Source organism: Sus scrofa, chromosome 7 (genome assembly GCF_054392235.1).
Source record: "Sus scrofa isolate SSC_HxYL_T2T_F1_AM1 chromosome 7, Sscrofa_HxYL_maternal_Yorkshire_Landrace_v2.0, whole genome shotgun sequence".
In the NCBI taxonomy this organism is placed as follows: Eukaryota; Metazoa; Chordata; class Mammalia; order Artiodactyla; family Suidae; genus Sus; species Sus scrofa.
Genome location: NC_139389.1, coordinates 103,075,233 through 103,098,681, shown reverse-complemented (window position 1 = coordinate 103,098,681; position 23,449 = coordinate 103,075,233). Strand labels below are relative to the sequence as shown.

At 46.2% G+C, this 23,449-nt stretch overlaps 1 protein-coding gene across 32 annotated transcripts in view; it reads right to left on the bottom strand.

Moving 5' to 3' along the window:
- RAD51B (RAD51 paralog B) overlaps positions 1-23,449 on the bottom strand; it is a 790,317-nt gene that overhangs the window by 350,707 nt on the left and 416,161 nt on the right. For 31 of the 32 annotated variants that reach the window (XR_014811022.1, XR_014811030.1, XR_014811025.1 and 28 more), the window contains one exon: positions 17,879-17,975. Coding sequence is in view for 28 of the 32 variants with exons in the window: in XM_084969574.1 (XP_084825700.1) it covers positions 17,879-17,975 (97 nt within the window). In the remaining 4 variants the exon portion in view is untranslated. Of the gene's footprint in view, positions 1-11,119; positions 11,216-15,835; positions 17,976-23,449 lie in introns of those variants that run through there. The other variant, XR_014811024.1, reaches the window with a different exon arrangement.

Sequence of the window (23,449 nt, the reverse complement as noted above, 5' to 3'; positions counted from 1 at the left end):
AAAAAAATCCCTGCATCATTTACAGTTCTCTCGCAACTACTCCAGCTGACAAAAATCCAGTCCAGATGTTTGTTTTGCAAGAACAACAGCAAGAGGGTGAACTTCCATCTCGAGTATGAAAGTCCCAGAAGAGAAGAGGATGAGCTTGAAGAGAAAGGGACTGGCTGGGCTGGCGGGGAGGGTGTGGACAAACCTGGCTTGATATGAATTTCACAGACACTCGGTAATTAATTTATTTTGTGTGGAAGAAAGCCAGTTTATTAGCCTTTCCCCTGTCTCATCACCCGTTTCAAAGCCACAGGGGCTTGGCTGATGAAGCCTGAAATGGTTGTTTCATAACCTTTGCTTTTAAATTAAACAGATGACCTCAGATTTTGGAGCCGTTGTTGACTCAGGGGAAAGTATGCCATTAAAAGTGTGCCAGAAACAGATTTAATTGGTACAAGTCCCAAAAAGTGCTCGAAAGAGCACAGGCTTCCCGAATATAGGTTTCAGGGAAATTACTCAAAGGCCGCACAGCTTTGTCAGAATTTGAGCTGTGGAACAAGGCAGCTGAAAGACTCCGTATCAAAAGGGTAAATTCAATTCGGGAGATATTAATCTGATTACCTAAGCAAGGCCGTGAATCGGATATGCTCCATTGTCCGCTCTCGTTCAACCTGGACAGCTGGAGGAGCCAATGGCTTCCTTTCCCCGACATAGAATTAAGTTTTAAGAGATGATCGGGTTACAGAGACAACGTTTTAAGAAATATTTCATTCAGGAGTGGCATTTACAGTGCTCGTCTGTTGCAAGAGACATTGTTCACTTTACTTCCTTGAGCCACACTGGAGAGCGTGGGGATCAGGGCCTAGGGGCTTGGTGTTTGCGTTTCAGGCTACAATAAACGCCCTCCATGCACCTGCCTGGAGGAAAAACCAGTCCAGCCGCCTCCCAGGACAAAAGGGCCCTGTATTAAGTGCTGAAAACCCAGACGTGAACTGACCCTGGCAAATTCCAGCTAGGAAAAAAAAAAAAAAAAAAAAAGGCAATATTTTCATCCAGTCCAAGAGAAGCTGTCATGGAGGTTTCTGAATTTCCTTTCTCATCCCCACTCAGCCTGAACAACAGACATCACCTCCTTTCTCATGAGTCTCCTCGCCTTTCTAGACTCCTTTCCTAATGGCGAAATGCTTTGCCTGGCGCACCACGACCTGTCCTCTAGTGAGCAACACGCACTTTCCTGCTTTTTGTCCACCAAGCCCTTCCTACTGAAATCTTATTCGGGTTATTACGGACATGCAAATACATCCTCCCAAAGAGACAGCATGACTGACAATGTGTTTTCCATGATGTCCTGAGTACACCCTTCCCACCAACTCCAAGTGAACTTAATGGCAAGAATGTTTATCAGCAGGGAAAAGATCAAGATTATAGTTCCCAGAATTCCCTGGTGGCTCAGTGGGGTAATAATCTGGTGGTGTTACTGCTGTGGCACAGGTTCAATTCCTGGCCTAGGAACTTTGCATTCTACGGATGCATCCAGAAAGACAAAAAAAAAAGATTATAGTTCCACCAGGCCCATCGTGGTCCGTGATGCCAGTTGGTCACAGGCCATGGCAGGCTGGTCATGCAAACCAACTGTAGATGACTTCCTCTGGTAGAGCTGTTCAGCTCGGGCTTGTTCCAGTTCGTGCCTGGAATCAATCATGCTAGTCTCTGCTGAGCTGTGTATTGTCATGAAGCAAAGTGATTTCTCACAAAATCTGAAACCCAACCAGATGAGGCATGGACAACTTTGCCCAGGGTCGCAGATAAATAAACTAAGAAGGGCAAGGTGGTTACCTCAGCCTGAGAATGTAGATTTGGTTACAAAACCAGAAAAGGATCCATGAATTATAATCTCTTACTTCTCTAAGCCAACCTTGAGTAGAGGGCAAGATTGATTAAGTCATGATTTTGGTATTATTTAAAACTACCTTAGGAGTTCCCATCATGGTTCAGTGGTTAATGAACCCTGCTAGTATCCATGAGGATGCGGGTTTGATCCCTGGCCTCACGCAGTGGGTTAAGGATCCGGTGTTGCTGTGAGCTGTGGTAAAGGTCGCAGACCTGGCTCGGATCCTGCGTTGCTGTGGCTGTGGCATAGGCTGGCTCCGATTCAACCCCTCTCCTGGAAACCTCCATTTGCCACAGGTGCAGCCCTAAAAAGAGAAAAAAACAAAAACAAAAAAAAAAACAAAAACAAAAAACAAAACTGCCCTAGACAGTATAGCTTTGGCTGCAAATCATTTTTTAATCTATTTGGAGATCGAGAGCTAAACTTTAAAGGGTTAACAGCTCTCTCAAAGTTGTTTCAACGGTTCTCCAAACCCCAGCCCTGAGGGGCAGGAAAACCAGACGATCCTCGACAGAGGAAAGCCAGCTAACAGGACCACTCCAGCCGGATGTGCTGAATTGTGTTTGGAGAGAACTTAAGAACCAAGAGCGGTTTATCTGATTTTGTGCTCATGTGACAGCTGGCCCAAAGAAGCAGCCGCCCACCACAGGGGCTGAGCGGCACCCCCGGCTACCATGACCTGGCTGGCAAGTTCTCAGGAAGTGGGCTGCTTTACAGCCTGCCACTTTGTCCGGGGGGCCAACGCAGAGATGGGGGTTGGCTGCTGGCTGGGATATAGGGCCCTCCACACACCGTGATTCAGGGACATCCTCCTCTTCAGGTCCTGATATCCCAAGAGGGTGGCCCAAGCCACTGTAAGATCAGGGTGACCTCTCCTTTCCTTGATCCTTGAGTGTCTCTGTCATCGTAAGTCTCTCTCCCAGGTGATTCACTAGGTGCTGGTCTGTCATGTGACTGGAGCCCTTTCATGTGTGTGGACCTCATCTTCTGGCCTTTCCTAATTTCCTATCTGTCCTGTTCACTCTAGTACCACGCATACAGCCAGGGCCGATGTAAAGTTTAGCGGATTACAGGATATAGAACCCCGAGGCTCCAACCAGATACGGCTGACAAAAAATGAGAATTAGCCTGTATGTTCTAGAGGGCAAAGGGCAGGCCTGCTAGTGTCCTTGTTACCCCTGAACACCCAGCAAGCATTTCATCTTATAGATGTTCCACACTTGAATTTAATGCATGATTAAAAGACTGGACCAATGCTCAAGTTCTGGGTTCAGTCTCATTCTTCTTGGGATGGTAAAGAGCTCTGCTATGAAAACAAGGAAGGGAGAGATGTGAATTGTCTTCCTGACATCAGCAACAAGCACAGAGATGACTCATTAGGATATGGGAGGAAAAGAGTAGAACCTATTTCATTATTTAAAAAAAAATCTCAGAGTTCCCGTCATGGCGCAGCGGAAACGAATCTGACTAGGAACCATGAGGTTGTGGGTTCGATCCCTGGCTTTGCTCAGTGGGTTAAGGATCTGGTGTGGCTGTGAGTGGTGGTGTAGGTCGCAGACAGGGCTCGGATCCTGCATTGCTGTGGCTCTGGCTTAGGCCGGCAGCTACCGCTCCGATTAGACCTCTACCCTGGGAACCTCCATATGCCGCAGGTGCGGCCCTAAAAAGACAAAAGACAAAAAAATAATAATAATAAATAAATAAATAAAAATTTTAAATCTCTATTTTTGGTATGTTATATAACTTAATAGTATAGGCGAACTATACTTTACAGATAGGAATTTGCCATATTTGGGGATAACATGATGAAAAATGATGAGCTAGGGATTCAAAAAATATGAAGTTTGCTGCTCTAGATAACTAACATAACAAGAGTTACAAAGAGATGTGACAAAATGCCCAGGAGGGTTGGTCCAGCCTGGGGTTTGCTTTGTTCATCTTTAAAGGACGAACAGAGAAGCCCGTCAGAAGCTTTAAAGAGAAATTTTCAATTTGTCTTTTCAAGATGCAAATTTCACTGGCATTGTTTAATGTGACCCCCTGTGTATATGAAACTGAGGCCCAGAGACGTTAAAAGACTTGCTCAAAATAACAGAGGGCGTGTGGCATGGCTGGCCCTTGAACATACATCGCCGAATTCCAAATGCAGTGCTTTATCTGCTGTTAAAACACACTGCTTCTCTCATGTCTGTTTATAAGGAGATTCAGGGGGTGTGCAAAGAAACGACCACAATTATCGTATTGCAGCATGGAACCCTTCAACTCCGGCAATGAATCACAGAAATACGTAATTACAAGCTCTACTCGGTCACTGTATTATCTTGTAGAGCTGAGGGTAGGGTAGTGTCGAGAGCATGGACTCTGAGCCAGACTTTCTAAGTCTTAAGGCCAACTAATCACTAGCTGGGAGATCATTAGCAAGTTGCGTAAACGCTGTGCGCTTCAGTTTCTTTGTTTGTAAAATGCGGGTAAGAATTGAACCCACAAGGTTGCTGAGATGTTTCATGCTTAGGACAGTGCCTGACATGTAATAGGCACTCAGTATTATTAATGCAATCATTAGCAAAAGGAGCATAAAACACGTATTTATTTCCATAGTGCCATTTAGTACTTAAATCATTTGCTACTGTCTCTCACCATCTGGCCAAGAAGTACAGATAGCCCTTTCCAACTAGAAGGTACCCTGACAAATAGAGGGCTTATGTGATGGTATCTAGAAGCTAATACACTGAAGATATCTCCCCCAGGTTGATGAGGTGGGAAATCCAACCAGACTGGGCCACCTAGCCTAGACTTAAGAATGGATAAAGTTTATAGAGTTTCAGGAGTTCCCGACGTGGCTCAGTGGTTAGCACATCCGACTAGCATCCATGAGGACACGGGTTTGATCCCTGGCCTCACTCAGTGGGTTAAGGATCTGGCGTTGCTGTGGCTGTGGTGTAGGCTGGCGGCTACGGCTCCAATTGGACCCCTACCCTGGGAACCTCCATATACCACAGGTGCAGCCCTAAAAAGACAAAAAGACTGAAAAAGAAAAAAGGTTTATAGAGTTCCCGTGGCCTTAAGAAACTTGGGGCTATCTCCACCCAGAAGTGACTTCTCAAAGAGATCAAAATCCAAGTTTTCTAGTTTCATCCTCTTCCCCTCTAACCTGTAAAGTGAGCCACCAAATGACCCTGCCACTCCCGTTTCAATGGCTTCCCATGGCCCTCTGCAAAGCATTCAAACTGACTAGCATCATGGATAAGACCCTTCACGATCTGGCCCCTGCTCATTTCTGAAGACCAACCTCTTGCCACTCCCTTCCTCGCTGGCCATAATGGACCTTCCATGGTCCTCCGTGGCACTCTGCCTCTTGTCCATGACACGGGCTTTTCTCCTGGCCAGGAGCACCTTCCCTTCCTCTTTCTCCTCTTGGGGACCACAACTGATCCTTCAAGAGCCAGCTCAAGTGTCTCCTCACTGAAGAAACTTCCTAGAATGCTCTTGGCCCCAAACCAGGACTTCTATGTGCTTCCCCAGCAAAATCCTGAACGTAGAGCCATCACAGCACCTCTGTATACTCGTACATCATGATTCTCCAACCACCTGACTGTGGTCTTTCCAAAGAGCAGGGGCTTAGCTTCTGTCTCTGTTTCCCCAGCCATCTGTCTAGCACAGGACCCTAGAGTTTTAATAAATACGCTTACTGTAAATCAGAATAAACTACTTCACTCACCACTTTTATGCGAATGTGGGAGATTTCTCTTTCCAAAGCAGAGCTGTTGGGCCCCTGTTCTTTCCTCTCTGACACTTTCCCTGTGCTGCCCATTGTTCCTTGTCGACACAGTACAGGCACATAGTTAAAGCTGACCTCGCTTGGAAGGAACTGTGGAGCATACACGATATACTGGGGAGAAAAATCGCAATGGCAATTTCATGCTTCTTTTAGGTGAGGACAGGTGTAAAGCTTTAACTAGTCCTTTGACTGTCTCTCAATCTCTCTCTCTTTTCTTTCTTTTTTTTTTTTTTTTTGGCCTTGTTCACCGCATGCAGAGAGTCCCAGGTCAGGGATCGAACCAGAGCCACCACAGTGACAACACCAGATCCTTGACCTGCTGCATCACCAGAGAACTGCCTGGCTGTCCCTCTTGTAACTCATTAATTCACCAAATATTTAAGCATTAACTACTATTCTCTAGTCATCCATCCTCTGTAGCTGGAAGTAATACAGAGGCAAACTTAGAGTCTTAGCTGCTTTTGTGGGCCTATTAGATCAAAGCATGGTTGAGAAAAATCAACATCAGAACCTAAAAAGGCCTCGATGTCTTCTATTTAAACATAAGAACCCCTCTCTAACACACACACACACACACACACACACACACTCTCTCTCTCTCTCTCTCTCTCTCTCTCTCTCTTAAAAACTCAGACCCTCTCTGAAGATAGGGAGTAATTTTGCTCCAGCACATGGTAAATTCTGGAAAGGATGTAATTGACAGAGAGTTCTCCACTGCATGCACTTTAGTTACCAGCTGCCATCTTGGCTTCTCTGCCTTATCTTATCTTAAGCCGGGGTAAGTGACAGCAGACCACAGGACACAGTCTGTGCTAGTGTGCCTGCCACATGTCCCTGAGGAGGAGGCGACTTATACACAGGTAAGCTTAGGCCTCATATCTCATCAGATAATAATTGTTTAGAGTAGGGAGGGAATTCTGAATCAACAGAAGAGACCTCTCTCTCCTGTGAAGTGACACTCCAGGGCTGACTGTGGGCAGAGGAGAAAAACTATATCAAAGAGGAGCATGACGGCTGTCGGGAACTGGAAAGAAAATGCTTTCAAATGTTTAGAAATAAAAACAGGAGGCTTAAAGGCATAAACTAGTGATAGGTAAGTAATATCGAAAAATTGATCTAGAAGAGGATGATTCTGAGAATGGATGTGATTGAAGGGACTGACGGAGGTACAGAGACCTTTGCGTTTGATAAGCAAACATATTTTAAGAAAAATCTGCTCAGCTGGACACAGTCACTTAGCTAGATTTTATGCTGGTGTACTCACTTCACTGAGTAGTAGAAGATTCCTTCTAAAGGGATCTTCCCTTCATACACCACCCCTTATATGGGGAACATGCCCCCTTTCCGTGGACACTATAAAAGGATACGTGTATTGGTCATGCTCTTGACCAGTACACGTATCCTTTCATACGACTTTTTGGCTACAGCTGATTGGACCAAAAGATGAACCGGCTATGGAATTGGCAGGTGTGAAGAGGTAAATTGGGCCAATCAGCTCATAAGGTCAAGGGTCAGTGCCAAGGAAAGCTAAGGCAGCTATGAGAAAAATGAAGAGCATGATCTAAGTTGCAATCTTTCCAATTTCCATGTAATCCGACTGTACTCTGCTTCCTGTTTGCACATGGCCATGAGAATGCCAACAGCATCCTTAAAGAAGAACTTTGTGGATGAAAAAGTAAGATCTGGAGCCAGACTCTCTGGGTTGGAATCCTGGCTCTGCCAGTAACTGTGCTGCTTTCTGGGACTCGGTTCCTTCAGCCATAAAATGGGACACTGTTTACCATCTGCCTTAGAGGGTTGCTTTGAGAATTAAATACAATGGTGGATGTACAATGCCAGGCACACATAGTCCATAAATGTTAGCTACACTTAATCATAGGTCTGATTTTTCTAAAGCAAACTTGAATGGCTTTCTGTTTCTTGCTACCCAAAGAGCCCTGAAACAGTCTAGGAAATACTCTCTCCCACACCTGCAGGAAACACCACTGGGGACTCCATGGAGGCATGGGGCTACCATAAATCCTGATGGCACCCCTTCTACATGTCTCTCTCCTCTCTTCAAATATTTCTCCTTGAGCGCTCGGATGAAGACACACTCATCTTGGTATTCCCATGCCTACGGCAGATCAGAGCCTCAATGGTTCTCCAGGTGTGGTCTCTAGAACTCAAGTATCAGCAACTCCTGAGAATTTGTCAGAAACGCAAGCTCTCTGGCCTCCCCTGAGACTGCTTGAAACTCTGGGAGTAGGAGCCCAGCAATGTGTGCCTGAGTCACCACTCCAGGTGATTTTGATGCCGGCTAAAGTTTGAGAACCACTGGAATGAAGTCACTCTAGACCCCTGACTGAAGAACACCACTACTCTATCTGGGAAAGCATCCATCCTGGGGCATGTGGCTTAGGAAGCGATGCACGTGGAACTCTACGGGAGAAAGAACATCCCAGCCTGTCAAATCAGCCTCGACCATCATGTTGATGAAGGAAATGATCCATGTCCAATGGCTCATCCTCACATTCTTCTCACAGAGGTTTCAGGAAAAGTCATAGCCTCTCTAACGTGGCATGCCCAATGTTCACGATCCACACTGCCTACTTCTCAAGTCTCCTCCCTGCACCCCCCATGTGCCCCCTGAACTCCCATCATAAGGAATGACTGGCAGCTCTTCAAAGGACCATGCTCTTGCCACCACATCTTTGATAATGATCTACCCTCTATTTTGAACAACATTCTTCCAGCTCTGTATCCTTAGCACCAAACACAGTAGTTCCTGGTGCATAATGGGTGTCCCATTTCCCTAAAAATGTGATGAATTGGTTGTCTCCTTACTGCCAATCCCCCATCCCTAAGCTGCCTTGGACATCTCAAACAGATAGTCTCTAGAGTACATAACTATGATCATTTTATCACAAAACCTAAATTCCGCCTGGCATTCCCGGTCTGGCCCCAACTTACTTCTAAATGTATTGCACACAACCTCCTACATTTACCTTAAACCCCAGGCGAATGGGGCTCCTTTACTCCCTTCCCAACTTATCCTATGTCTCCCTCCCACACAGATCCCCTATTTACAGAGTACCCTCCAGGAACTAGGGGATCCGGGAGTGATCAAGACAAAGTCCCTGCCCTAGAGAAGATTATTTGAAAGCAAAGGAGGCAGACCATAAACCCATAAACCCATAAACTTATCATATAAGGTCAGGCAGTGATAAGGGCAATGAAGAAAAATAAAGCAGGCTTAGGGGATAGAAAAGGATGGGATAGGGGCAGTGGTTACATCTTAGATTGAGAGGTGAAGGAAGACCTCTCTGAGAAGATGAGTGAGACTGAAGGTGGGGAGGGAACAGGCCCAGGGAAGATCTGGACAAGTGCTCCAGGCAGTGGGAACAGCCAGGGCCAAAGACCAGAGACAGGAAGCCCAGAGTCTGGGGAACAAGGGAGTGGGCTGGTGGCTGGTACAGGTTTTGAGAGCGGGAGACTATTAGGAGATAAGGGCAGACAAGGCCCATTTTGAACTTAATGCCTTCAGGCCACAGCATTTGCTGATCTTTATTCTTCTTTGCCGATTGAAATCTTATCCATCCCTCAAGGCCCATCTCTTACTTCTTCCTCCCTGGACCCTTCGGATCCCCCTTTGCTCTAGGAGATGCTTACTCCCTACAAAATCCTAGAGACTTTGGTGGATATCATACTTGTCTAAAGCATTGCACACATTCCACCTAAACTGCTCTCCTTTACAGTGATCCTCACACTACGCTGTAAACATCTTTTTTTCTTTTTTTTTTTTTAACTTTTTAGGGCTGTCTCTTCGGCTTATGGAAGTTCCCAGGCTAGGGGTCAAATCGGAGCTGCAGCTGCCGGCCTACACCACAGCCACAGTAATGCAGGATCTGAGCCTCGTTTTTGACCTACACCACAGCTTATTATGGCAATACCAGATCCTTAACCCACTGAACGAGGCCAGGGATCAAACCCACCTCCTCATGGATACTAGTTGGGTTCATAACCCACTGAGCCACAACGGGAACTCTCCACACTGCAAACAACTTTTTTTTTTTTTTTTTTTGGTCTTTTTGCCTTTTCTAGGGCCACTCCCACGGCATATGGAGGGTCCCAGGCTGGGATCCAATCAGAACTGTAGCTGCTGGCCTACACCAGAGCCACAGCAACGCCAGATCTGAGCCACATCTGCGACCTACACCACAGCTCACGGCAATGCCGGATCCTTAACCCACTGAGCAAGGCCAGGGATTGAACCTGCAACCTCATAGTTCCTAGTCGGATTCATTAACCACTGAGCCATGATGGGAACTCCTACACAGTAAACATCTTGACCCTATCTTACTCATTTCTGGATTTCCTATAACATGAGCTTAGGGCATATAGTAGGGGCCCCCCAACTCACGAGATCATCAGATTGAGAGGCACTTAAAGGTCTCCCCGTCTAGCCAAAAAGTTTTTTTTGGAGGGCCCACAGCTCTAAAACTATGCTAATATATGCAGGAATGCAGCTAATGTGCAAGAAAAGTCAGCCTGACTGAAAGACAGGTTACCCCAACTAGTTATTTATCGAGTGGCCCATCAGAAAAATGAAGAGAAGCAAAGCCCTCAGAGAGAGCCAAACCTACGTCAGAGCTCAGCTGGACTGTCTTTGCGCCAGGCCACCCTGCTGGACCTTGTGACAATCCTTCCCAAATCCCAGTAAACATCACCAACGCATTCTGAAAGTTTTCCAGGCCATATAACAACCCAAACGAAGTTATCCCCTGGCACCACTCCTAGAAACCAGCCATTCTTTTCTTTTTTATGATTGCTGATCTACAGGCCTCTCATCTTTGGTACAGAATTCTGTTCAATGATGGGAAATAAGGATTTCTTCTTAGAGAATCCTTCCCCTTCCAAGTTCCTCGCCCTAGGGGGATCCCACCCGCTCCTGGCATCCCATCCTCTGGGCTTTGGGCTCCATCATCGCTGTCATTGAAGCAACTGGCCCAACTGGCTTTGGTGTTCTCGTCCCTTCTGCCTTCACAGCACTGAGATGTGGACAGGAAGGTGTGTAGGTCTGGGCAACAAGCCAGTAAATTCTAAATAATGAAGAGGTCCGAGGGTGAGGGGAAAAAACTTTCAAAACATCCAGCCCAGCTCTTGTGGAACCACCTCAAAGACGGCTTCCCAAAGAAAACGTCCCGCTCTCATCGCATTTGATCTTAATGCGCCTCCTGCTTCAAATGCATCTCAGGCAAACTCCCACTAGGAAAACAGGGCTCCCGACCAAGGAGGACTTCCTGGCGGTTGGCTGTTGCTTTCTCCTTTTGATCCCTCAGCCCTGGTTCCATTGCCCCTGGCCTCCCAGTGGAAAATCCTGAGTCCCCTCCTCTGTGAGATCCAGCACTTTTCAGACGTTTGTAGGCTGCGTCCCCCCGCCCCCCAACTCTGGTTCCTCCCACCTCATGGATCACTCAGGCTTTTTTTTTTTTTTTTTTTTTTTGCTTTTTAGGGCCACTCCCACAGCATATGGAGGTTCCCAGGCTAGGAGTCTAATTGGAGCTAGAGCTGCCAGCCTACACCACAGCCACAGCAATGCCAGATCCTTAACCCATTGATCGAGGCCAGAGATCAAACCTGCAACCTCATGGTTCCTAGTCGGATTTGTTTCCACTGCGCCACAACGGGAACTCCCATTCAGGCTTTCTTTAGCTAAATATCACAAGGTCTGGGTGGTGTTTCAATCTTCTAATCTTTTTCCAGAGATCAGCCCTTTTATGGTGTCTGAACAGCTGTTGGAAGTGGCATATACTCGGCAAAGTGCCATAGATTCTAGAAAACTAGGGAGAGTGGAGCACGGGAAGGCGTGTGTCTCCTCGTGAACAGACGCACGTGAACTTGTGTGTGTTGATATATGTCTGTGGCTTTGGAAGCAAAAACTGAAAGGTCACCAGGACATGAACACTTATTTAAGAAGCAGCAGCGTCCAAATCTAGGATTGCACGGGAGAGGCCCTGACTTCCATTCCAGCGCCCTCCGCCTCTCCCTCACTCTGTGGCCCTTGGGCAGCTCCCTTCTCCCCCTCCAGGCTTCACTTGCTTGAGGTGGGTTAAATGATTCATCACCTGAAGACATTCTTAAAATACTATGGAAATGCTGATGTTGACAATGCTGACCATTGTTGATATTAATCTTGTGGTCACATGGTGATACTTCACACTTTCAAAAAACTGACTATAACCAACCTGCACCACGCCCGTGCGAGGTGGATTTTTAAAGCCGTTCCACCCAGCGCGCATCTGTACATGGCCCTACCCAAGCCAGTGAACATTTAGTTTGGGGTTGGGCTGCGGACGGCCTTGGAGCCAAAGTGTGGACAGAGTTCTGTTAACTTGACCAATCCGCCCCAAAGATTGTGGTTAATGGATCACAAATTTGGGTAATGCTGGACAATAAATTACAACTATAATAATAAAGCGGAAAGTACACACAACTTAAGCAGAAACACCAGTGTTTTTTTATCGGAAATGAAAAAAACCATTGATCATAGCAACTGTCTGAGATTAGCAGGGAGCCACATTTTCAAACATCCTGCACTAAATCCAGAGCAGATCCAGCTGGAAAGCAAGAGTGGAAATAAAACTTGAACATTCATACCAAGCTTTGAAGTCTGTCTCTTTCACAACCACGAGTCCCTGATTCGTCCCAACCATTCTGAGCTGGTTTTGCTTGTTGAATTTATTTGAGAAGAGACACAAGCCATGCACTTGCACATCATCTTTCAAACGGACTCCAGCTTTCTGCAGGGATGGTTTGCGGGGAATATGAATCTCAGGATGCTTTCTCTTGCACATGAAATCAGCCGTCAGTTCAACCAGCATAGAAAGACTTGTAGTCCTAAAACTAGAAACCCCTCTTCGCTCTAGTAAAAACTACTTTTTCCCTCTTGTTCTTTCCTTGACCCATCCAAGCACATTTAATTTTTAGTGTTTAAGGCTATTATCTCCCGAAACCTATTATTACTAGACAAAAGGATATTCATATGCCACCCGAGGCTCCTAAAGGGGATGGCGTCATCTCATTGAAGTTGCTGCTGTCCCAGTAAATCGACAGAGGAAAGAAAGCCAATCGTCTAAGATGAATGGAGCTTCGATCTTGCACGGGGCCCACTGGACTGCCATGTGTCAATCTCCCCTACCGACTGTGCCTGGGTGGAAAGGGGCTCAGCCAGTCCTCCGGGCAATTCCTAGGTGACTTCAGAATAGGCCATGGTGTCTTAGGCCAGCTGGACTGTTAGAGCCTTTTTCTACTGATCCCCAGGGGCAAAGGGTTGTTCTCTATGCCTGAGGTCCAAACATGTTTAGTATCTTCATGGCCACCAGGAAGAACGGTCAAGGGCATCTGAGACACATGTCCTTGGCCACAGAACCGTCATAATAACTTCGTGAGTAACCAGTCACCAAACTCCATGATAACCTGTACACCTGAGTTTCTGCCAACAGCACAAATCACTGAGGAAGGGAATTTCCGTCGTGGCGCAGCGGAAACGGCCAACCAGGAAACATGAGGTTGAGGGTTTGATCCCTGGCCTCACTCAGTGGGTTAAGGATCCAGTGTTAACATGAGCTGTGGTGTAGCTCACACACACGGCGCGGATCTGGCATTGCTGCGGCTGTGGTGTAGGCCGGCAGCTGTGGCTCCGATTAGACCCCTAGGCTGGGAACCTCCATATGCCGCAAAAAGGACAAAAAGACACACACACAAAAACAAACAAAGAAACACATACAAAAAAATCAAATTGCTGAGGAAGAAAATACTTTGATTCACACTGATCAAGAACAATGTCGATCATAAAGTCAAAAATTCCAATTTCTGTCCTTGGGTTCACACTATAACTTTGGTCACTTTGCCCAAGTCTCCACCAGTCCATTCCCCCACCTGAAGGAAACGTGTTGAAAGAGGCTGAAAATGGACGAGCATGCTTCAAGGATGACGGGTTATTTCAACTAAATAGGAAAAATTCAATTTGCCCCTCCTTCCATCTCAAGGCACAAAACTGTGGGGCAGGAGCAATGCTGGGAGCATCCTGTGGGGTCCGCGGCACCCTTCTTTGGTTGTCCCACCTGGACCCTAGCAGTGAACATGGGTCTTCATAACCCAAGCAACAACCCAGCCCCAAATTAAGTAAGGGAAAAAAAGACACCCCCCCAACACAAAAACAAAGGACTCTCAACTCTACAAACCCTGGGAGGGCAACAGCTGGTCAGCCGAGATTAAAGGAGCGTGAGAGAACACCTCTCCATCCCCGACTTCTCCTCCCCCGTAGAGGTCCCCGCAGCTGGCCAGGGCTCGCTTTTACAGCCCTGCGCCGATGACCTTGTTCCAGCCAAGATAGGAGCTCCTTTGATCTCAGCAGGGGGAGGCCCTGGGCCCGCAGCTGGCAGATATTAATAGTACAGGATCCGCTGGTGTGGAAGAGATCTCTCAGTTGGGCCAGGCCACTTGTATTCCCTGCTCTGCGTCAGAGCAGACGGGACTTCATTTCCCCGAATCAGCCCCTGCTGGGTCCTTCTCCCGGGTCAACTCAGATCATTTTCTTGCTGGCTTCTCTCGGGCCGCTTGTTCTCACCCCAACTGTTTTCAAGGGAGCGCTGTTTGAGCCCTGCCCCCTGCTCTGCAGCTGAAATCTATTACGGGACAGGGCGAACCTTGGGCTCACCCCCTCACAGTGTGCTTCTCACTCTCACCAGCTTGCACACACTTGTTCTTGGGTACACGTTTGTGTGAGAGAGAAACACGAGATGGCTGCAACCTACGCCGCGGCCGCAGCCACACTGGATCCTTTAACCTACTGCACCTGGCTGGGGATGGAGCCCGAGCCTCCATAGTGACCTGAGATTTATAGGCAGGTTCTTAACCCACTGTGCCACAGTGGGAACTCCATGATGATCTTCTCTATTAGGTTTAATCTAAGATGAAAAGATCACTCTTCCCACCCTGTAAATCAGAATTTGAAAACCCCATCAACCTTCAGACCCATATCACAACCTTACAACGTGAGAGCTAGAAAAGATTTCAGCCATGTTACATTCATCCAGTCTGTCATTTCACAGAAAAAAGCCGAGGCCTAAAGTCACCAAAAGGCCTGCCCACGATCACAGACCTAATAGCACAACGGCAAAGTCAATACAACTTAAAAGATACTTTAAAAAGCCAAGAGAACAAATTATGCACATTAATCACAGTAACTCTAAGAACCACTGCAATATATCTGAATTAGGTATAAGTGTCCTAAGAAATGCGTGCATTTTCATTTGCTGGTAAGGAACTTCATCATAGACTTCAAGAAAAAAAAAATTCCATAGCCTCTTTACCTGCTTAGCTATACAAGGAAAAGATCTGGAAAAGTCAATTATTTGCATTCTCCCTTGGATTTTATAATAAGGAAAAACTGTGTAAGAACAAGCTGGTAACTTTCCCTTGGCCATGAACACGACTTTATCATTTTCTTGAAGCGGCCAGAGCAATTTCCTTTGTATCTTTGTTTTGCTCCTATTCTTTGTTTGAGATAAACCAGGAAGCTAGGACAAAGCAAAGTCCTCTTACTTGCTAGGTTTCAAATAAGGAAACGAGAAATTCTCTTCTGGTCTCCTCCTCAGAACTGAACACATGTATGTGCATGTGATAATTACAGTAATTTTTAATCACATTCAGAGGTGCTTTCAGTGATACTTATGGCTAATGGTTCTTACACGGCATTTACTATGGTATTAGTTCAGCATTCATTCACTGCCTGCTTTGTCCCTAGACCTTTGCTGGTCACTCAGGTACAACACGGATGTCAAAAGAATACAAGACAAACTGTGTCCTTCAAAACAAAACAAAACAAAACAAAACTAAAACATTAACATTCTAGTGAGGAAGCCATGAAAATTTAGAATTTTTTACGGTCTTTCCTTTATATTGCTGATCGGGTAGGAGGGCCACAGAAGACGGAGGGAGAGGGAGATGCAGACTAGAACAGGCAAGAAGCTTTTGTGGAAGAGGAGGTCTTTTTTTTTTTTTTCCTCTTTTTGTCTTTTCTAGGGCCGCTCCCACGGCATATGGAGGTTCCCAGGCTAGGGGTGTAATCGGAGCTGTAGCTACCGGCCTACGCCAGAGCCACAGCAACTCAGGATCTGAGCCACATCTTCGACCTACACCACAGCTCATGGCAACGCCAGATCCTTAACCCACTGAGCAAGGCCAGGGATCGAACCTGCAACCTCATGGTTCTTAGTCGGATTCGTTAACCACTGCAACATGACGGGAACTCCATGGAAGAGGAGGTCTTTAAATTAACCTTGAAGGAGCAGGAGGATTGGGGAAGGAAAGGAACGGTCCAAGTGAAAGGGGGAAAATGCTTTCTAGAAGGATGCTGTCTCTGCAGAGGGAAGAGAGAACAGGCAGAGTCGGCCCCACAGGGTGGAGGAGCTTCATGGAGGGTGAGGAGGAAGGAGAGGACAGACTACCAACAGTTAAGAAGCATCCACTTAATCTAGGGGTTTTCTGGGAAACCGATCCACTGAAAAGACAAGGAACAAAACCTGATTTTTAGCATTTGCTGATTTCCATGGTGTAAATTCTTCCACCCTGGTTGGTTTCAAGTTCAAAAACCACATGCCTGAACATTTTAAAATCAGCTTCTTGATGTGGGCCCATCCTCAGTAAGTGGGCCAAACACAACTGCAAGATTCCTAGGTGAGGCAGGGAAAGGCAGCCAGAAATGGAGGAGTTTAATTTGGTGGCGGCGGGATGTAAACGGTCGAGGCTCGAGTTGGGAAGTCTGTTTTGGAATTGCTTAAAAGAGTGTAATTGTGAGTTTTTATTTTTATTTTTTTTTCTTTTTTTGCTATTTCTTTGGGCCGCTCCCACGGCATATGGAAGTTCCCGGGCTAGGGGTCGAATTGGAGCTGTAGCCACCCGCCTGTGCCAGAGACACAGCAACGTGGGATCCGAGCCGCGTCTGCAACCTACACCACAGCTCACGGCAACGCCGGATCCTTAACCTACTGAGCAAGGGCAGGGACCGAACCCGCAACCTCATGGTTCCTAGTCGGATTCGTTAACTACTGCGCCACGACGGGAACTCCAATTGTGAGTTTTTAATAGGTCAGCTGATCACCATACTCTTTACAAGAAAGAGGGGACAGATATACGTAGCAAGAAGAACCAAGTAGACCTGATGACAAAAGGAGTGAATGGAGGGAGTGATGGCAGATGATTCAGCTTTTCGGCCCAGGCGACAATGGATGACGATGCATCACTGGGTGTGGAAATGGGATACACAGAGCATTCTACACTTTTTATAATTAAATAATTCATTTTCACTCTGAAAACCACCACTGAGAAGCAGGGTTGTGGTCCTTGCAGAGACCATAAACAGAAAACCATGTGGGTAGTTAGGACCCTCACTAGGCTTAGACATCTCGTCTGATCCACCATGAACAGTGCTCAGAAAATGCCAAGGGCAGAGGGGCCTGAAACAGCTCTGCTCATCCAGCCAGGCCCGTAGCATTCTGCCTTGAGAGAAATCAGACTGTAACTAGCAGAACTCAGAAATGCCAAATAAGAACTTTCAATAAAACTAGAAACCACACTGGCTCAGCAGTGTAATTCCCCTAGCTACGTAAATCAGAGCCAGCCTGACCTTTGCTAGCATGGGCGGGCGGAGAAAAGTTTGCAGGTTTACCAGTGTGGAGAGTTTGTCTTCGTCTTTCTGTAAAGCTGACTGGGAAAGCCACGTCTGCAGCACATGATACTGGCGTACACGTTCTGGCCAGTCCAAAAGTACCCAGCACCAACAAAAGGCCAAATTGCTAGGGGACCACAGCTACAAGCAACAGCTGAGCCTCAGTCTCAAAAACAAAGTCATGGAGCAGTTCACCAGCCCTCAGACTGAGGACCCAAAACAACCTACAGAGGAGTGACAAGCCTTAGGCAGAGGTGATGGATGTCTATGAAGATGACTCAGGTGAAACAAAAAGGAAGCTCACTTAGAGCAACAGAGCAAAAGACTCTCCAAATATCAGGGCTCAGAGGCCGGGGAAGGTGGCTGAGCCTCTATAGCCAGGCTCCAGCTGGATTCGCTGGCCAGGGCCTCTTAGCTGTGCGTCTCAGCTCTCAACAGGAGGCAGGGAGGCCGTGGCAGGGCTGTATGTCAGTGTCAAGTTTCAGCCCCTCTAGGACAGATCCCTTACCTTCAGACAGGGACAAATCATCAGCTGGAGACACCAGGTCTGCCTGAGAAGCTAGGGCTCCGCTCAGATGGGTTGTAATTTGATTCGTCAAGATAACCTGTGAACAGACAAGGAGAAGGTGGAGGGAAGGGGGAAGAGAGAAGAGCAAATTAATTATTAGCGCAATCAAAAGCCAGACTGTGGTTCAACGGAAGACGGATAAATGCACAGGTAGGAAAACCCTAGCTCTGACTTTCATCAATTTTATCTCTAGGGCACAATAGCTGGCAAAGCCTCTAGGTCATTCAGAAAACCAAGAAAACAGATGGATTTTTTGGGGAGAGGGGGTGGGCAGTGCTGGCAGCATGTGAAACTCTCCAGGCCAGGGATCAAACCCACACCACAGCAGTGACGACACCAGATTCTTAACTTGCTGCACCACCAGGGAACTCCCAGACTGACCTTTTTCAGAGCTTAAACCACAAATCAATTCCTTCTAAATGCTGAGTAAACTGGGACTGAGAGGTGTTGCCATATTAGCTGAATAGTTGAAGGCCAACCAGAGGATTAAGATGCCTGTGTATATATTTTATCATTTTTAAGATTATATCCACAACGTATGCTATTACTAGCCCCGAAGAAAAGCAATAATTTAACATCTGGGTACCTGGGGCTCCTTCCCTTGTCAACTCAAAAGTCGGAGTTTTATTTCCAAATGTGGGAAATAAGAAAAAAATTCATCTCTAAAAGAATAGCACTCTTCTTTCTAAAGAAGTTGAATTTTTAACAAAAGAATTCCCAAGTCTCACTATGTTTTTAAAACACAAGTGAACAGAATCCTACCTCTACAAAATAAAGTTCACAACATCTACAATTCCTAGAAAGGACTCTAAAATTACCTAATTCACCTGGTTTATTTCCACACGCTATTTTCACATGTGGTTCTGTCAAGAAACTATTTTTTCCTTAAGACCCCTCATTTATAAAACTGCCTCTGTTGTCTAGAAACCTAAAGGAAGAATAAACCACAGACTCTCTCCTGGAAAACTGCAGCATGACTAGAAAACACCACAATCACTTCCCAAGGTTTGGATGTTCCCATCATGGCCATCTTGGTCCTCCGAGGAAACGTCGTGTCTCAAAAACGAGGCATTTACACCAAGACGATGCATCTCGCCGGACCATCGTGGTCTGTCCCGAGGGTCAGCTATGGCTTTGTTTCCCCCCTGATTTGAGCAGAAATGAAATCGTCTCCATTCTTTACTGTCCAGCTTTTCAGCCACACCTCTGTTGCTGTCCCTTGAATGGAGCCATGGCACATTATAAATCCTCTATCAACGGCAGCTTAATTGAGGGCTGAGAGGCGAGCAGCATGGCAAGGTCAGGTAAAGACACCAAGTTCTCTATTAGCAAAGACAGCCTTGTCAAGGTCTTTGTGTGTCAACTAGGCTTGGGTAGTGTCAACTAGGCTTCGGCTACTCGGCAGTGAGGACCAGCTATTGCATTTTCCACTGAGTATTTGCTAACCTTGTTCCTCGTATTTTGTCTTGCTCATTGTCATCTGGACTGGAAAGAATCACACATGATATGCCTTCTATGAAAATGACTGGAAATGGCCAGATGACAGCCTGCTCCTTTAAGAAACAAATATTCACATTCAGGAGCATGAATAAGAAATTAGGTTCACTTTTCTCTTTATAGGGTACATGCTTTGGAGTTCAAAAAAACTGAGCTCAATTCTGACGATGACCCTGGGAACCTTGGGAAAGTTACTTAGCATCTCTGAACTTCATCTATTCATAGGTAAAGTAACACCCATCTGAGAGAAGTGTTATAAGAATTGAATGAGGAGTTTCTGCTGTGGCTCAAGAGGAGCACTTGTTGGAGGTGTCTTGGAAGCAGTGGCATGCAGGTTCGATCCCCAGCCCAGCACAGTGGGTTAAGGATCTGGTGTTGCCACAGTTGGGGCTTTAGTCGCACTGTGGCTCAGATCTGATCCCTGGCCCAGAAATTCCATATGCTGCAGAGCAGCCAAAAAAGAAAAAAAGAATTGAATGAGATAATCAATGTAAGGTATTTAATACAGTGTCTGGCATGTGGTAAATATCCACTAAGGGGAAGCCCTTGCTGTTGCTATTAGTTCCTTCAGAAAGATGTTACCTAGGTTAATAAATGATTAATGAAGTTATATGCCACAAGATTCAGACAACTGGACCTAATAATGAAGCATGAAATCACAATTTCCTACATCAGAATATACTTCGGTACCTAATCATTTCTACCAATCTTAGTCTTTCCTAAGTTTTATTTAGTTGCAAAAAATTTGTGTAAAAATATCAGTAAGAAATAGACAGTGATTACTTAAAGTGACACCAATAAGAAACTGGCATTGTTTGGAGAACAATGTGATTTTTCTACCAATGAAGAAACTCGTGTGTCTATCTGTCATAGTATAAAAAATGTGAAGCTTCTGAGATATCTAGATATGTAAGCTCTGTTTTTTAGGGGAGGGTCTCTTCTAAAGGAAGCCTTGGTGAAAATGATTAGAACACCAAGTGATATGGTAACAGTAACCAGAAAAAAAAAAAAATTGAATATTGACCATGGAAAGCATGTCACCACATATACAGGGGAAAATAAAGAGTTGTAGGCTCTCTGTGTCTTCTTTAGAAACTTGCAAGTTAAAAGAGAAGACATTTAGGAGTTCCCGTCATGGCTCAGCAAAAATGAACCTGACTAGTATCCACGAGGACTGGGGTTCATTTCCCAGCCTTGCTCAGTGGGTTAAGGGTCCAGTGTTGCTGTGAGCTGTGCGTAGGTCGAAGACACGGCTCTGATCCTGTGTTGCTATGGTTGTGGCCGTGGTGGAGGCTAGCAGCTGCAGCTCCGATTTGACCCCTAGCCTGGGAACCCCATATGCTGCAGCTATGGCCCTAAACCCCCCCCCCCAAAAAAAAGAGAGAGAGAGAGATTTACTAAGATATTCAGACCACTTTTCCTCAATCATATTCTTATTTCACTGGTCCTATATTGGAAACGTGTGCTGAGATGATGATTTTATTGTGTATAACTAATAAAATGACACCCTGCTGAGCCTAAAACCACAGATGTGTGTCCAAAGATACCGGCTCCCGGTGCCACTTCCAATAGAAGAGCGGACAGAGAAGAAAACATTTTCCTTCCCCAATGGCAAAAGGACAAGCTCCTCCGTACTTTTGCTAATAACCCACTCCCTTTTTATTACAGGCCTGAAAACCAAATCCCTGAGGGGCTACAGAGCCCCCAAACTCAGGAGGTTGCTCTTACTGAATTGTTGTGATTTGCTAAATCTGTGATCAGCAAAATGGGAATGGGAACACTTCCAAACAGCATCGATTACAAATAATCACGACTTGGGCAGAAGCCTATAGATGTGTTGTCCTCTGAGGCCATCTGGAGATGCGAAAACTACACTCCTGAAATAACTTCTCAAATATGACTACAGATTATTAAACTCAGTCTTCACACTATCTGCTTTCCCCAAAATGAATTCTGACTGACACTTCAGAGGGGCTTTCCTGCTGTTCTGCTCCACTGGAAAGATGATGGCTTCTGACACTCGGTGCTAAATTTGGACAAGAGCGCTGTGCACAGTGATTAGGCTCAGGGCTGTGGAGTCACATTCCTGAGCTCAGATCCCGGGTTCTCCCGCTTACTGTGCGACGCTGGGCAAGATTCCCAACCTCTCTGGGTATAATCCTTACCTCAGAGGGTTTTGAGGAGTAAGCTGGATAATTCACATAAAGTCCTGAGCATAGGGCCTGGCCAGTGGTAAATGCACCAATGTTAGCTCCCATCCCAGTCTTCAGTGATCCTTTGCTGATTTATACCTTGTTTAGACAGAAAACCCAGGCCCTGATCCCCTTTTGTACACATATAGTACACGGCTGACAAAGAAGAAATATTTGCTGGTGATATATGCTCAAAGAGCAATAAAAATTTAATTGAAAGCACATATTGTTGCCATTTCTCTAAAAGCATGACTTAATTAAAATATACAATACCCACCTCCCATCTGCTACTGCCATCAATTTCAAATCCAAAGGCCCGAGTGAGACACTTGTACTAAGGAGAAGTTTTGTTTTTGCTCTCTCTTTTTTTTTTTTTTTTTGGTCTTTTTTTTTTTTTTAGGGCCGCATCCATGGCGTATGGAGGTTCCCAGGCTAGAGGTCGAATCGGAGCTGCAGCTGCCGGCCTACACCACAGCCACAGCAACGCCAGATCCAAGCTGAGTCTGCGACCTACATCACAGCTCATGGCAATGCCGGATCCTTAACCCACTGAGGGAGGCCAGGGATCAAACCTGCGTCCTCATGGATGCTAGTCAGATTCATTTCCGCTAAGCCATGACGGGAACTCCTGCTTTTGTTTTTTGATGGTTGTGATTACATCTGAAGCCAGGAAGAAATGGAATCCAGCTTAAAGTTTACTCTTCAGGCAAGAGAACATACCATCTACCTACTGGGGGGAATAGGCAGCCCTCTATGTTGTAAGAAGTGACTATTAACTCCACTCAACACTCACTCCCAGGGCTTCTGGGCAATCCCGCTTGGTTGGAGGATGCTTTCAGTATGTGAGAATAGGAAATGACTCCTTGTGTCAGGTCATATACACCTTAAGTCTCATTTTGAGTGCTCCCCCACACTCCCCGAGGCAAAATGGGGGGAGGGACTTTCTCCTTGCAGAGCCCAGGCTTCTGGGTTCCAAGTTCCCCTTGCATCATCCAACTTCTCTAAATGCATTCTACTTGGCCTTTCAGTGTACTGTCACACTGTCCTTCAATACCTTAGCTCAATTTAAGGCAACAGGGAAGCTCTCCAAAGAAGAAAACTTCAGAGTACCAATTCATAAATAACCTAATAGACCTCGCCTTCACAGAGAGTGGGACTTACAAGCCAGACAGCAGTGGTGGAGAAACAGGAACCCGTTAAAGACCAGATGAACGAGGCAGGCAGATGAAGATCATCTTGATCAGAAGGCGGAAGGTCCCGGGGATGAAAACCCAGCCAACACACAAACAAAAATATAGGACTCCTTTCCATGGAGTATCCAAAAAAGGTAGCTTACAGAAGCTACAGATAAGAGGGCAGGAACAGAATAAGCCAGTCCGGAGAACCATCAGCGCCACTGGTCAGGGGACTGGTAAGCTGGAATCCACTGACCAGTTGCGCCTGACTCTGCTAGCCTCTGTGTCCAGTGTGGACCCCCTGCTTTCAGCTGGTGCATCTTTCTTCAGCTATGTCAAGGCCAGACTAATCTAGCTATACCCACACCCCACTCATGCCTCCTGCTCCTGCCCCAGAGTAAACCCTGCCTCTGTATGTGTCTAGTCTGATCTACCCTCCATTGACATATTAAAGAAGCATCTTCACTGGGACCTCCATGAGCAGCCCCTGACTACAGCGAGCACTGGAAAAGGGTGAACAGAGAGAAGTGGGACATGCCTGCAGAAATCAGAGTGGGGAACTCAAGGTACAGCCTTTAACAGAGACGCTCCTTTTATTTGACTCTTGGAAGGTGACAAAGAGGGAGTCTGTGATCAGCCAGGAATGG